At 36.9% G+C, this 17,287-nt stretch overlaps 1 protein-coding gene across 1 annotated transcript in view; it reads left to right on the forward strand.

The window, feature by feature from the left end:
- Positions 1 to 17,287, forward strand: part of rsrc1 (arginine/serine-rich coiled-coil 1) — a 127,676-nt gene that overhangs the window by 22,859 nt on the left and 87,530 nt on the right. Inside the window, exon 4 of the mRNA XM_026225902.1 lies at positions 2,833 to 3,006. Within this exon, the coding sequence (XP_026081687.1) occupies positions 2,833 to 3,006 (174 nt within the window). The remainder of the gene's footprint in view (positions 1 to 2,832; positions 3,007 to 17,287) is intronic.

Consider the following 17,287-nt stretch of genomic DNA (forward strand, 5'->3'; position numbering starts at 1 on the left):
TAATGGATTGGAGAAAAAAACTAATATTTAAAAAATTTTTAGGCAGTAGGGGAAGGCTTTTCCTCCGCTGATAATAGCTGAAAGTCATGTAAAACATGATGCTGCTGGACGCATGTGTGCTAGTGGCAGGGATGTTATCTGGCCACCCCGCATTCACACATTTACCCCTCGCCTTAAATGAGGTCATGATTCTCTAAGGGTAACGCCTTGGTAATGAAATTGACATTTAGCAGCCGCACCACAGTCTATTAACTACAATAAATTTAATTTGCAACAGGGCCAGAAGTGAACTGGGCTGCGGAAAGAGAGGAAGAGATGAAAAAACGTTGGGCCGACGGCGCTGGTGTTTATTACATGCGCCTGGCCACAAAATAAGAGCACTCTTGTGTTCTCTCGTGTAACTATAGCTGCTTTTGCTCCGCCTGCTAAACCATCAGATAAAACAATGTAAAACATAGAAGTGCAGCAGATTTAGTGTTTTTCCAGTCTTGGGTTTTTCAAATGGTGATCTGCTTCTAGACCTCGTCTGTAATCTCAGGAATGATGGTGAAACTGAAACGAGGTTACCTATACCCTTAGTAAAGAGATTTTTGAAAAAAAAAAAAACATTATTTACTTACTATATGGCTCCTGATTTGACATGGACTGTATAAAACCCATAGACAGTAAAAGAAATGGACACAGTGACCCCATTGGAACTGAATTGAGACAAGTGAAGCCCATTTTTAGCGTTTTTTTTTTGCACTTCCGTTTCTGTTAATTATTTTGTATAGTATTTTAAAATGTAACGCCATATTAAGTTAATTGCCTGTGAGCTTCTCCTCCTGTCTGTACGGTAATTTCTTTACTGTGCGACAGAGAGTCGAGTGGTTATGACGCAATCGTTAGCCTATTTTTACAAAAACTGTTTATAAGGGGCCATAATGTAACATAGAAGGTAATGGAGCCCTTTATACATTGTTGTGTATCTTTAGAAATAAATAATGGACAAACAGAGTCTTTAAATGCCTCAGATGTAAAGTTATTCGCTGTCAAAGTGACGCCAAAATGAATGGGAGTCAATGGGATGCTAACGCAAGTGAAGTTCTGCTACAAGATGGCGGCACCAGCCGACTTCCTTCCCGCCTGGTAAAACCTAGTCTTGTTTGGTTTTTAATGGACAAAAAAAAAAAAAAAACTAGTGAAAGTGTGAAAAGTATATTCTGCAGTAAAAGTGCATTCATTTTTTATTGAAAATGGAATCCGTATAAAGAAGTCTTTGACTTGTTTTGTTCCCTGCTGTGTCCATTACCGTGTGTGTGTGTGTGTGTGTATCGGTTTCTGTGTGTCTGTATGTCACGGTGTGGATGTATGGCTGTAAGGATGTAAGTAAAATCCTTTAAATCTCGTTGTATTCTCCGGCTGTCTGAAGGATCAATACAGCATGTGTCCAGTCATAGCGAGCTCCTCCATAATGACCACTTCATACAGCCAATATGTTTCCCACGAGAACGTGTTAGTGATCCCAGTGATCGATCATGAAAACAGTGATCAGTCATGGTCTTGAATTAAAAAATACAGTATTAAAAAATACACATGCATGCCAAAAAGGACTAGTTTTACTTTTGTCATTAGTTTTGTTGTGGTGTGCAGCATTGTCCAACAGAAAAACTGCCCTTTCAAACCTGTATGTCTTTCTGTATCCTGTGAAACACAAAAGATGATGTTCAAACAGTGGAAGTCAGTGGTGACCAATGTTCTTCAAATCATAGCCAGAGTCCTTTAATTACCATATTTTTCGGACTATAAGTCGCACATAAGTATAAGTCGCATCAGTCCAAAAATACGTCATGGAAAAAAACATATATAAGTCGCACTGGACTATAAGTCGCATTTATTTAGAACCAAGAACCAAGAGAAAACATTACCGTTTCCAGCCGCGAGAGGGCACTATGTTTTCAGTGTAGACTACAGGAGAACTGAGCAGCATAGAGCGCCCTCTCGCGGCTGGAGACGGTAATGTTTTCTATTGGTTCATTTCTCTTGGTTCATGTCAAATTAATTTTGATAAATGAGTCGCACCTGACTATAAGTTGCAGGACCAGCCAAACTATGAAAAAAGGTGCGACTTATAGTTCGGAAAATACGGTACAGACATAACAGGCACACAGTGACAAATTACATAAACCTGAAATTTCCGTTCAAAATCATTGACTCGGCTTAATAGTGAATCAAAGGAGGGAAAGATACGTTTTTAACACTCGCTCAATAAAGGAATTTTTTTTCACCCCCAAAACCTTTTTGCTTTGAAGTCTGAATAAACTGGGGCTAAATGTAACAGTATATTTGGTGTTTGCGGTGGTGTTGGCGCAGTGGATAAGACACATGCCTTTGGTGTGAGAGAACCGGGTTCGAATTCACTGTGAGACACCAATGTGTCCCTGAGCAAGACACTTAATTTGACATATTTCTCTCTTCTGACCAATGTCATCAACTCTCATTATTTTCTCTTTTGTAAATTCATAAAAATACTATCATGGATTTTTATTTTGCAGTTAGACCCTAAAATGATCTTTGTTGTAGTTTCCATTCAACACTGTAGAAGTTTCCCAAACTGAGGAAAAATGTCCACAGCTGAATCGCCAGTAGAATCGGTTTCTGCGACTCTCATGCCACGTCCATGTAGATTTAGAGGTTCAGTCACCCTGATCTTTATTAAAGTGTGCCGTTTCATTAATTACATTCATTTTGGAGTTTGAATAATGATTTATTTTGGCTGTTCAGCCGACCACTACTTAAGGCTAATTTAGCTTTTCCAGTTTATGTATTTTGGGCATGGTGTGTTTCTTGAAGGTCTCGTTCCCGTCACCGAAGGTCTCGTAGTCGCAGCAGCGGTCGATCCAGCAGGAAACGCAGTCGCAGCAGAGACCGAGACCGTGGTCAGCGCCGAACCCGAGACAAAGACCGGCCGCGGGACAAAACTAAGGACAAAGAGACGGACAAAGCCAAAGATAAGGACAAACAAAGGTAATCCAGTTTTCTTTTCTCTAGCACACACACAGAAACACCCTCCCAAATCTCCCAGCCTCACGTCTGTGTAGGAAATCTTCTAGTTTGGAGAGTTTAGCTCATTGTGTGGTGGCCTCATCCATCCAGCCTGATACCTGTCCTTCAGACTCCGTGTGTACACCATCCCGCTGGGTGTCTAATGCGTTTGCTTCTCTCTCGCGCTCTTGATTTATGCCCCAGTGTAATATGCGTGAGCAAGAGTTAACTGCATTTCCATCCCGCTCCTCTGTTTTCTCCTCTCAAACCCCGGCTCGACTCCTGAGAGACTAAATGTTCTCCGTTCCCCTTCCACTGACCACAGACAGCAAGCCTGAGCTCGTAGTAAACTAGCTGTAGTCATGCAGAATCCTGAAATGCTTTCAAATGAAGCTGTACATCGGCAGTAACATTGATGATTAGGTGTAATAATTTGCTTCCCTCGTTTATTAGCTGTGAAGTAACCCAGTAATGTTCACATGTTCACATGTCCTTAAACCATTTCTGGAGAGAAATGGACTGCTTGCACAACTATTTACACATTTGACTTAGTTACAGCGTTGATTTAATCTACACACAGAGAGTTACACATGAGAACACATGGTTATAATTATCATTACAGCATTTTAGGGTTGTCACTGTCAGCCTGATCAAATATTCCTATAAATATATTTTATTTTACAAATGTGCGTTCAGAATAATTAAAGTCTATTACAAGGAAATTGGCTGTTTATTCATACTTCTAAAGCACATATTAATGCCTGATTCTGCATGACCATATTTTGGTTATTTAATCCCACCCCATTCCTAAACTTAACTTCTACCTCACTAAATATAAAGAAGCAGGTGGATAATAGTGAGAATTGCTCCATAAGCCTGAAAAGGGCAGGACTATAAAGAGACATCTGAAAATAAATGTATTGCTGTTTTCCATCTTATTAGGACACAAATAATACAAGTTCTTGATTTTTAGTTATTTAAAAAAAAAAAAAAGATAGCTTGACTTGTATTTTTTATTTTAATGTTTGGTTCCCCGGAGGTATAATCTGATTGAAAACCGAATGCTTGTTTGGCAATGTGTGCTAAAACATTTTAGCTACATTTATAAAGCATTATATCCTCTCATAACTTACAGTAAATGTTTGTTGTAATATAGTGTTAAACAATAATTATAATGTCTATTTGTATATTATCCTACAGTAATATATTTGGTACACACATTTCTAGGGCCTATAAATGATCAACATGATCAAGAGGCAGCGGATTATGCATTTGTACATTTTATGTAAAGAAATCTCATTTAAATGTTTTTTTTTTTAATTTTAAAAAGTAAATGTCAAAAAAGACACAATTTGTCTCTCTCTCAATTCTGAATTGCTTATATAAGAATACTAAACAAAAACACACACAAACTATATATGTTTTTTGGTACTTTTATACAAGTTTGTATGTGTTTTTATTTCGTCAATACATATACGAGGAGTATTTTTCATTTAAATATATTTGAGCTCATAAAAAAACAAATATTCTAATATTCATTCATTGAAATAATTAAAAAAAAGTAAAGATTTTATAGTCAAACATTATTTTTATCAGCATTTCTGAACAAGCTTATCAGGCTATATTCACAACAAGCTTATACATAACATCTTGTGTGTGTGTGTGTGTGTGTGTGTGTGTGTGTTTTCCTTTGAAAACATTTAAAAATATGTGCAAAACTCTATAAAGCATGTACATATACACTCAATCGGCATATGCTTATTGTGTTTGCATCGTTTAAAGTGTTCTTGCTGGACAAACAAAAACAAAACAAATTAAACATGACCGGGTGAAAGATGGATCCACATGCTGTGTGTCCGCCAAAGTGTATTAGCCAGCTGAAAAATCAGCATTGTAAAACTGTGAGACGTGAGTGCACAATCATACACATCCATCTAGTGCATCTCTGCACACAAACACAATGGAAAACATGGAAAAGCAGTGCATTGGAATGGAAAAGCAGGTTCAGGGGCAATGGTCCTGTATGGTAACGATAAAGCCGGAAAATATTTGAGAACTGGGGACAGCTTTCCCACACATGAACGTCCTGTCATCATTTACTCACTCTCACGATATCCAAACCTGAAAGACTGACTTTAAGATTCAGAGCTGCTTTCTGCTGGATTGCTCAGGTGATCTGGTGAAACTACTGGATGTTTCATTTTCATTTAATTATACAAAAGTGTTTTTTTTTTAATATCTAACAAAGAGCTAGAGATGAATGAGTGTAGACAGTAAACACACAGTTGGATCCCCAGACACTGGGCTGCTGTTCTCCCTGTGTGTGTGTGTGTGTGTGTGTGTGTGTGTGTGTGTTGTGTATTTAGTTTCTCTGCAGATTATCTGTCCTGAGGGAGTCAATAGATGTAACTGTGGCTGGGATGACATTAACATAATGGAGGGACAAACTCAAATGAGCAAACACAGGGGCCGTTATCTTAAACACTTTAGACCCCTGGGAGCCGCTGTCTTAATCTGAGCTTCATTCTCCAGTAACATGTTCACTAACACTCTTCCCTTCACAACCGCCTCTACTTATGACCAATGTCAAAGTTGGTTTATTGTCATTTCTCTTCCATGACATCTGGAGGACACAGTTTTTTTATTTTTTTTGGATTTGAAACATTGATAGGATGGTGCAGAAGCAGTCTGTGTTCTGTATGTGTAACACACACTCATTTGAGCTCATCAAAAACCAAAGCTGCTTCTCAACAGTTCTTCCTTTCTCAAACACTTCTTTTTCATAGTCTTAAGCCCTATTCGGACGGGACTAGTTTCACAGGGGGTCGTTAGAGAAATCTGCGTTTCACAGACGTACTTGGTGATTTTAATCCCGTCCGAATCTGCCACGTCTGTGTTTTTCTCACACAACCTCTGTGATAATTCCAGAGCAAATTACCTACCGTTTTTCAGCAAACTCAGTGATCCTCTGAGAAAACTAATCCCGTCCGAATGCGAATGTGTGTGATTGCCGGTGATATTTTATTTCACAGCGCGTTTCCTTGTGTGTCTTGGCCAACGTGAATTACCGTAGATGCTCTTACCGCGCGGATGTTTGATATATTTGCTAAGTGGCAAATAAATAATACTAAAAAAATATTACAAATAATTAAATCAAGAGCAAGATCGCGTAAACTGTTAATACCGGCTATTGTAATATCAGCATCAGGTAAGATTACTCACGTTCATTTATGTACTCAGTTACATAATGTTTTAATTACATTTAATAAAAAAAAAAGGAAAACAAGTTAAACTAAAGGAACCACACATTAACATGGTTTTGTTATACTAGCCATTTAGTATTTATTGTGTAATAATACTAAGGCAATCATTCTGAATGAATACAATGCACGCATACAGAGCGTGTGATCTCGGTGACGCCCAGATGCACAAATCAGACCCTCCCACCTCTGTAATAAACACGGAGATGTTAGTCCCGTCCGAATTGGTACATGAAAATCACAGACGTCAGGTGGTAAGAATCGAAACTCAAACGTAGTTTAGAAAACTAGTCCCGTCCGAATAGTGCTTTAGAGTTTTTAGGCAGGATGCAGTTGTTTAGACTTCACATTATACATGTGCATCAATTAGAATGTTGTGAAAAGTTCATTTATTTCAATAGTTCAACTCAAATTTTGAAACTCGTGTAGTAAATGAATTCAACGAACCCAGACTGAAGTAGTTTGTCTTTGGTTCTTTTAATTGTGATGATTTTGATTTCTCTACATTTACCATAAGCATCATTAAAAAAAAAAAAAAAAAAACATATTTGTTAGTATATGTAGACTTGTTACTAAGCATTTCTTGAGGATTCGGGTATTTTGAGATGTTTCTAGGCATTGATGGGGTGCTGTGCTTGACCTCGAGGCAACAGGGGCTTTCATATTCAACGCCCTTTCGTAGAGTTGTTCCGATTCCGATACTAGTATCGGAAATATCTCCGATACCACAACAAATTCTGGCATCGGCATCGGCGAGTACATGAACCCATATACCGATCCGATACCATTTTCTTAAAAAATACCTAGTTATGACCGCAAGCTTTGCCTAACCGCTGCACGGTTATTCTTCGCTGCTCAAAATGCATTGAAAACACAGGAAGTTGTGCTGTGTTGCCACAAGCAACCCCTGTTTAGAGCAGCGAAGAAGAAATGAAAACGCATTAGCAGCCCTGATCTATATATGACTGGATCACTCATCACATTCTAAACTGCCAAAAGACAGTGAAGCCGCTTCTATATTATAGATCAGTGGTTAGCAGTATGTCTCTGTAGTACCGGTAGTTACAGACTCTCGAGTATATTCAGTACCGGCAACTGCGTTCAGTCGCTTCCGTGTAAGTCAAAACGCAGGGCTCCAGACAGTAGCCGAATATATACTAGTGTCTGTGAATATTAAACTGCAAAATACTATTTAAATATTACTCCCGCAAAATCTACATCTCTGTGGGTGACTGGCACAGATGCGCGAGAGCTCGCTGTTTTGTAGTCTCTGCTGTGTGTCATGAGGACACGAACGCATAAACCGTCACTTCATGAGAATTTACCGTTTCATTTGAGAATACTGTCATATCATAAACACAGACACTCAAAGATCTTCATGGCAGCCCATTAAAATAAATGTTTGGTTTACATGAGTAAATTGACAATATATAAAGCTACTGTTGTAGCCTACAGTAATAATAATACGTCTCTATAATAATAATAATTATGCCTAGATGGTTGCTTGTTTTTTACTTGTTTTGTTGTAAAGAGATTATCTGATTAATAGATCTTTTTTTATATTCCTAGACTTATTTGTTGCAGTTTTTTTATACAGTTATATTGTAAAACTTAAATACCTTTTTTAGTTTGCGGTGTTAGATTTTTGGCTGCATTTGAAGTTCTTTTTTGCATATGAAAATAAATAATACTGTCAAATTCATGTTAGATAATAAAAATACTGTAATAAATACAGTAGTTCACCATGTATTTGTTCATGTTTTATTGAGGGATCTGTCTGAAGCACACCATAAAAAGAATTCTAGCAATTTACACAGGGCTAGTAGTATATACAGCTGTATATACAGATACACACCCAGGTATCGGATCAGTACTCGGTATCGGCCGATACCCTGAGCCCAGGTATCGGAATCGGTATCGGGAAGAGAAAAAGGGTATCGGAACATCTCTACTTTCCAGAAAATGACCAGTAAATGACCAATTAGAGACGTGTGCTAAATCAACATATTTGACCAGTGTGTCCTCTCTCTTTCTTTTGAAGCCTCTCTCACATCTTGTTTAATCTCTTGGCATTGCTTGAATCCTTCAGAAGCTTCATAGACAGGCAGACAGATGAACGCCATGCTTAGTTAGTTGGGGTATTATAGTAATCATCATCATTTTAATTCTATCCTCAGTAATTTCTCCAGACTTGTTCCCGAACTGAGTGTTCACATACAGTGTATTTACCTTTCATAATAACAACCTGAAGTAATAGTAGATCTGTGTGAATTGACATGTTCTGCAGAGTAACACATCCAGCCGGTTACTCCTTTAACTATTGTTGAATCTCAAATGTCTGAACTGGATCGTGGTCAATGATAAGAAAGCAGAAATGAATATGGCACACACAAGTGGAAGCACTACAGGAGTGTGGAAGTTGTCATGGGATTGGTTGAGTTCTACAGGAGTGACAGTACTTTAACCCCATCAAGAAAGAAGAAAACTGTAGTGTTTACAGCTGTGACAACGAATGCTTTTCAAAAGTATGTGAAATATTTAAAGGTCACGGCATGGAAACTTTAAAATATGTCGGAGAGTTTTACACACCGGTCTGTTATAGTGGCGACATTTCCACACCTCGAAACACAACGCTGAATGAAACGAACTGGGATTGGTTGTTTGGCCAATGAGAGCTGCCATAGATTCCAGACCTTCAGTATAAGAGGCTATAATAATTAAATGCAAAATTGTTCATATTATTTTATTAACACCTCTTATGCATATCAAATTTGTGATTTTATTATAAATATTAAAAAAAAGGTCCTTAAAAATTGTCATCCTTGCCTCAAAAATATTGATAATATGGCAACAGCCAACTAGTTGTTCTTGCAGAGTGGAAACTGTATTTGGACCGGAGAGGACGTTTTGAGTTCTGAAAGTAGTTTTCTTGTTAAAATACCACATTTTCCTTCTTTGGATCATTTTAATTTTGGATATTTTGTTTGGTAGATATCAGGTTAATTAGTCAAAACCCCCCAAAATTGAATTCTCCGGTAGACCCTGTCTAGCTGTAATCAGACACCCCTGTCTGTACTGTTCCAGTGATTGTGGAGATCTCGAGAACAGCTTGATGATTTCATGATGGATTAGAGTGTGATGAACTCTGCAGGACAGAACTGAACATCATTGCTTTGACAAATCAGAGTCCTCTGGTTATTAATATCAGCCTACAGCAACAGATACGACCTGGGAAGAGTTTGAAAAAAACAAAACTAAAAGAAAGCATAGAAATGTCCTGAAATTAAATCTGAGTTCATTTCTTTCTTTTTCTTTTCATTTAAAGATTGACAGTTTTACAGCAGATGAAGATGAATTAGTGTTGCTTGATTATGACAGAAATCATAAAATAGTTGATCGTTTACCTTGATAATGTAATCATGAGTATTGATGTTTATCAATAGAATTTACATTAAAATACTTTTGTGCATTGTAACCGCATGCCATCTTCTTAATGTAGATTACACATTAAAAATCGGAGAGCCATTTCAGAATTGGTTATTAATTATTGCTGCTCTTAGTTACTCGAAAAACAACTTTCATTCAAATAGTGAAGCAATTATTTACAGTAAATGAGCAAAGAATCAATTTGCTGTATGGAGATGATCATAAAGAGCTGATCATCGATGTGATGACCGCTGTATAAAGTTAAGCGAAATCAACATGACTAATGAGGATAATGATAACATGATTATGCTAATGTGGCATGTGTGCATCCATCAATCACTTTTACAGTGATTTTACAGTCATCACTTTCATGAAAAGCTCTTCCCTGCTGCTTCAGGTTGGCTTTTCTCCTCAGATAGCCTCCCCTTTTTTGTTCCTTGGTATTTTTTATTTTTTTTGCATGTTGTGGTTAGCAAACCTGCTGCATGCACTCTGACACACAGACATTTGAAGAGCTTCATGAGTGATTTGCATCCGCTCTGCAGATCGTGTGTGTGTGTGTGTGTGTGTGTGTGTGTGTGTGTGTGTGTGCATGGATCAAAGGGGACGCGCCTGGGGGCGAGGGGGGGTGCACTTACACACCCACGTGTGGTGTTGTATTCATGAAAGATTGATCAGACCTCTAGGATGACAGCAGGCTTCTCCACACCCAGCACAATGTGTTTCCATGCAAAATTAATTGAAAAAGACGACATCGTAAAGCAATCTTGTCGCCTTTTAAGGCAAAAGCACTTATTGAGTTGCCTGTGTGTGTGTGTACCTATTTAATCATATTTAGACTTGTTTGAGGATTTTTTGTACCCAAATGTGAGCTTAATCTTACGCTACCTCTTTTGTTGATGTCTTTGAAAAAAATGGTATAAAAATAAAATAAATGTTTTTGTTTTTTCTACCATTATTGTGAAAATGCAGAAAGTTTTAGAAAATAACTTTGTAAATTTAAGTACATTTTTAATTAATTTACAGGAAAAAAACTACAAACATGCTAAAAAATGAAAGAAAAAAGGAAAAGAACATACCCAGAAATCCCTGTGTGACGCATCACATGATATTAACTTTTATATACTTTTTATATACATTTTAAATAAGCTTTGTTTCTTTTTGGTATTAATGGTGTACATTAGCTTATTATTTTGTGTAATTTAATTATTGATGAATTTCAGCTTTTATTGTCAATTGAACCTTTTTTTTACAGTATAGAAATACACTTTTGGTTAACATCAGCAGGATACTGTTTAGTGCTTATGAAAAATTAGTTTTTAGTCATTTCTTTAATATTTTAAGTACGTCTGCAATGAATGATTACTTTGATAATTGATAAGTCAAACAATTATTATAACGATTAATCGACTGTTTCACTGATTAATAAGTAGGCTTGGATCGAGTATTCAGGTTTTTAAATTTGTTAAAATATTGAGTCATACATAGTCTATATATTCATATACACATAGAGCTGCTTTATAACAGAAAATCAAGTTATTAACGGAAAACGCCACAGTTTTTTCTGAAGCAGTCTACTGAATAAAATGTTATATAATAAGCGTGATGTGACTTTACTGCAGTGCTGATTGCAGAGATGGTGCAAACTTATCCACATCACTATGATCAGATGCTTTCTTAACTGCTGTTTTCTCACGCTGTCATTTTTCATCTAAACGTCGCTCTCAGCAGCATTTGGATGTTCAGTACAGACTTCTTTTTGTTCTTTTTCATTCTTCTCTTAGGGGTAAAAAGGCAATTGTGAGAAGTTACAACTACCTTTTTATTTTTTATTGTGTGTGTGTGTGTGTGTGTTCACTTCTCACTGATGTGTGTGTGCACTTGGATGGGGTAAATGTAGAGCACCAATTATGAGTATGTGTTACCATACTTGGCAAATGTCACGACTTTCACTTTTTTTTTTTTTTTTTATTCTGTGGCAGAGAAAGCATCCATGTGTGTATATATATAATACTGATTTAGAATGTTCCTAAAAAATCCCACAAATTTCGCATCTTAGTTTTGGTTGGTGCATTTACAAAATCTTGAAACTGTGTTTATTGCGTTTGATATGGGGATGGACATTAGCTGCCCCAGTTCTGTGTGTGTGTGTGTAAGCACTGCTCTGGCCACCGCTAATCACAGTGGAAACACCCCATGTGAGCGAAGGGAAGCTGGAACAATCCACTTACTGGCCTCTGTAATCTGGTTAAGCATTAGGAGCTGGTTAAAGAGCACACACATGCCTGGAGCCGCTGGGAGGACGGGTACACATCGTCAAAGCTTTCCAAGCTTTTAACATATTAAGCATTTTCTGATTATGTTCACAATTCTTGTTTTACTGCCTTGTGGGGGTTTATTAGTTTAGTTTAATCATAACCACAATCACAGTCACTCGCACACACAGAGATCCGGCCCTGGAGCCCGATGACGGCGCTTCTGCAAAACCAAATGAAATCCCACAATCCAATTAAAGTGATCTGCTCATGCTGAGCTGTGCAGTCGCCATCCACAACAAACTGGTATCTAATCAGTGGAGTGTCGCTCCAGCTCTCTTTTACGGCCGTTTCGCGGGGCCGTGTGCATGTCGTGCTGCACCTGACGGGCCTGTAATGTGTTTGCCTCCGTGGCTGCGCTGTTTTATGATCCAGACAGACAGAGCGAGGACTGATTAGAACCGGAACAGCTGCTTATGAGATCCCCACATGACAGACCTCTTTCTGGATTTAGGAGCATTATGGAAATGTGCTTGTCAACACATCCACTTCCCCGTTTAGATCCAGCGTGTGGGGTTTTCAATCACTGACCTCTCTCATGCTGAACTGTTGCAAAAGACAGCAGGACAAGACTTCAGATCAGTGTTATTTTACCATCACGTATCATTGCTATACTTTTATATTTAGTTGTTTTTGTCATTTTTATTCGTTTTTGTTGTTTGTCTAGATTTTTTTCCCCTTTCTTTTTTTAGTACAACACTTTTCAAATGTTTGGTGACATTTAGGTGCTCAAAAATAGAAAATGTTTGAAACGCACTGCTCCTTGAAGGCACTGACGGACCTCAACTGCGTGAACGCGGAAATCCGTTAACATGGGTGCGTAAAAAAAATACGAAATGCATACACACTGCAGACGGATTATGTGTGAAACAGGCGTATGGTTGTTTGCACCTTGTGCAATGTGGAATTAGTTTACAGCTTTCTCAAGCACTTTGTGATGCATTTTGGAAACAGGAGATGAGCCCCTGGTCTAATGCACCATCTAGCTTGATAAACCCCTTCTCAGAGACTTACTTTTAGTCATTATTTTATTTGGGTAGCACACATATTCTGATATATTCGGAAAAATCTATTTGTGGCTTTTGAAAATCGATATGGAATCGACCACATTTAGAAAAACGAATAGTTAAATTTTAATTATATTTTTTTTTTTTTTGCTAAGCCCTACAAGATATCAGCATCAGCCATCAAAAAGAAAAAAAACATTTGCCTACCATTATTTTTGTAACAAAAAAACATCACATCGTCAAATGTTGTTCTGCTTTCTGGTGGCAGCGATGATGTCCGTTGAGCTTCTAAAGAGCATTGCTCACATCTGATCAAAACGCAGAGCCACAAGTCAAAAACGCTTATTATTAATACCCACGATGATTATGCATCTGATAGATTTCATTTGGCTGAAGCTCTGCATGGATGTGTGTATTCCAGTATTATGACAAGCACTTCATCAATACACACTCTTAATGAGCCAGATCAGTCCAGAATCAGTGTATATCCTCAGCTGATAAAATAGGGGAAAATAGCAAATAGCTCTTTTCTTTGAACGTTATTATTTAGCAGTAACGTGACAATCATTCTCGTCTGTCAGATTTTCCTACGATAGCGTCTCATTTTCGACTTTCCCTGCTCTTATTGTGTGCTGTTTGATTGAGATATTGAGATATGTCTTTTATGTTATGGTTTTTATTGCCCTTGTGCTGTTTAATCATGCGTTCTGTAAACGCGGCTGGTTCTCTAGTATTTCCCTGTGCTGTGAGTTTACGTTTCTCTACAGATAGACAGATTGTTGACATCACTCACTGTGTAAGAGCTTTGAAAAAGCACAAGTGTTTGAAAGCTGGTTAATTTGCGGCCGTACACCCGGGCAGGGAAGTGTGTGGGTGCCATGTTTACCATTCAGACCCAAATGAATCATGTTGATAAATTATGAACAAGAGATTGTTATGACTTCCACATCAGTCCGTTTGCTATGTTCACCAATCTGCCCAGTGTAGGCCTTTGAAAGGCTTATTAGAGCTGAAGGGAAAGAGCAGCCCACACTTTTAATATGATTGTGTGTTTTGGGTGTGTTTTCATGTTTTCACTCAGTGTGATTACAGTGTTTCCCGCAGGATTCTGTGAGACTGCCTCACGACCGTTTGGACTCCCAAAGTCCCCGCTGTCAAAAACGATATTTGAAGATAATTGAGACTTCTGCTATAACAAAGCTGCTCAATTTCAAACTTTTGGCATGATAATAATAATAATAATAATAATGATAATAATAATAATAATAATGATGATAATAATAATAATAATGATGATAATAATAATAATGATAATAATAATGATGATAATAATAATAATGATGATAATAATAATAATGATAATAATAATGATGATAATAATAATAATGATGATAATAATAATAATTGTAATTATTTTTAATCAATTTTATGGCCCTCTGGTTGAGAACCACTGCTTAATGTAGTACTCCTCATCGTCCCTCACAAGGAAAAGCAATATGGTGAACTTAAGAGTTCAGATCTCCATCAGTGACCAAATTTAAGTGAAAAATAATTATGGATACTTTTTTACTTTACAGTAGAAAAATTATAGTACTTGGCCATAAATTTGTTCAGTTGCAAGCATTAGACCCTCAAGCTTTTATTTTGCCTGAAAATTGAATGGGAGACATTTAATTTTGTGTCTTCACTTAATAGTTTATAATGCGTGTGTTTAACGTGAATATGTGAGATCAACTTTGAAGAAATCAGTGTGAACTGTGTTGCTCTGAGACGCTGAAAACAATGGATCAACATAGTGCTACGCTTCACTCTGAAACTCTGCATAACAGACCATATACTTAATTAATTCACAGCCTTTTTGGGATTTGATAATGACAGCAAGCCATAGTGCAGTTTAGATTTTATTTAGATTGACAGATGCATTGCCAAATAAACAGTGCAATGTTAAAGATTTTTTTTTTTTTTTTTTTAATTTCAGAATTTCAAATCGGTGTAATAATATAAAGGCTCATTATGAGACTGTGGTGGTCCTTTTTTTTTTTTTTTTGCTATTTGGGTAAAAGACATGATGTCCCGTTTTAATGTCCACATCAAATTAAATTTACATAAGTGAATGTATATGCACAGAAAGCATAATAAATGCAAGTAAAGTCTATTCTTTAAGGTTTCAAATAACTTTAGTGAGAACATTTAAAAATTGTCAAAATATGGGTTAAATAATGTTCCATCGCCATTCACTGTAAAAGTCAAAACAAAAACAAATAAAAAAAAAAAAACTTTCTTAGTCTGACATGTACTTATGCAAATATATGAAAGAAAAATGTTTTATACAAAATATTATCATATTTTAATGATTAAAAACGTATTGCTTACAAAGGCGTAAAATCGGCGTACAAAGGCGTAGTGGTTTGAAGGATCATTTCAGAGATTGGTATAGATTTAAAAACAATTCATTAGTATTTCAGGGGCTGAACTGTGATTGTAAATTCATCTTTTAATGTCCTCTAATGATTCTGATTCTAAATATGCCTGACAAGAGTTTTTTGGTAAATGACCTATTGTCACACAAATTATTTATTTATTTATTTATTTATTTATTTATTTATTTATTTATTTATTTATTTATTTATTTAAATTTAATTATTTTATGCTCAGGAAAAAAAAAACTAAAACTAATTTATAAACAAATTCATTAAGAAAGAAACAGAAAAAAAATGGAATGTATGGAATAATAAAGTAACAAGCAAGCATAGAGTCAGAAGCCCATATTTTTCTCTGGCTCTTTGCATCTCCAGAGAAGCAGCTCTCAGCTTCCACATGTATTCACAGAGCAAACCCTCAAGAGCAGACGCCACATGGCAGCACGGCGCTTCAGGCCAGATTGGATTGTTTTCAGTCCTGAGGAAAGAGAGAATATGGGTCTTACTCTCCCTTCGAGCAAGAGACAGGGGAGAGATATTCATAAAGGTGGGCTCAGATATGAATAAGAATGGCAAGTCCAGCTCTGATACCCCGCGGGTGGCCAGCGCTCGCGTCCGGACAAAGACTGCTTTGTGAGCACTTATCCTGTCTGTACAGTGCTGGGAGCTCATACGGATAATCGCTCTAATCTAGTTAAGGTTAAAAGAGGGCCATGACTGAGAGCTGGCCTAACACATACAAATCTGCGTGCAAATCCTGTTTTAGGCCCAAACAAGAAAGGTGTCATTGATTATTCTAATAGGAAGCTAGCAGCGCTGTCAACCTCCAGACAGATGGAGAGAGAGACGGAACAGATCACTAGGTTAATGCATGATGTCTATTCATGCACTACATTAGTATAGTTACAGAAATAGAGCAGAGATTATTGAGTAATAGGGCTTCTCCCGGTCTTAATGCCATCTAAATGCCCTAGTGAATGGCTTAATGAGTGAAATGTCTCAATGTGGCAGAGAACATGCTCTAACTACTAGATTGTAGCACCAGCCGCATTTGTTTTTCCTGAAGATTAGGTAGTTACTATAAGGGAAACGACCCATTTTTGCTTCCTAATTTGTGGTTAGAAGCGTCACAGTTCTCTCTACCAATTTTGGTTCCATAGCAAAATCTATTGGAACTATTCAATTATTATTTTAAATATCTTAATACTGAACAATAACAAACAAATAAATTTAAGTTTAATGTTAATAATGATAAAAAATAAATAATACATTGAAATGGGATGTTTGTTTGTTTTTGGTGCCGTCTATTGCAATGGTTATTATTATGTCAATCATCAGAATTTTGGAATCAATCCTGGATTTAAATTTGGAATAGTTTTTCATGGACTGGTCAGTTCTGAGATTTTGGGCTATTTAAAGACTAGTTGAAAGAAATCAGCAAAAATACTCCTTTGTGTATATTTTATTGCATTTGATCTATTTGCTAATTTAGATTTCAATGGCACTACGTATCTTTAAAGACTGAGCCAAAAATCACCATTTCAATAGCATTACTCCAAACTTTATAGCTGCATTCCTTTCTATATTCTGACGATCTTTGCAGAGTGGTTTGTTCATACATCATTCACCCTGATTTTATACATTTTATTCCTAAAAAAAAAAAAAAAAAAACACTGGGAATTTAGTAGGAGTATCCCCATCTAAAGATTTTGGTAGTCGAATCTGAATTTTCGGATCTTCCCTATATTCGACCAATAGTCGAATCCTATGTTTGGAGTCGAGTCAGACCATAATTACGTTAACACACAGGGAAAATGTGCACTGGATGCCTCGCA

Source organism: Carassius auratus, chromosome 40, assembly GCF_003368295.1.
Source record: "Carassius auratus strain Wakin chromosome 40, ASM336829v1, whole genome shotgun sequence".
Classification (NCBI taxonomy): domain Eukaryota; kingdom Metazoa; phylum Chordata; class Actinopteri; order Cypriniformes; family Cyprinidae; genus Carassius; species Carassius auratus.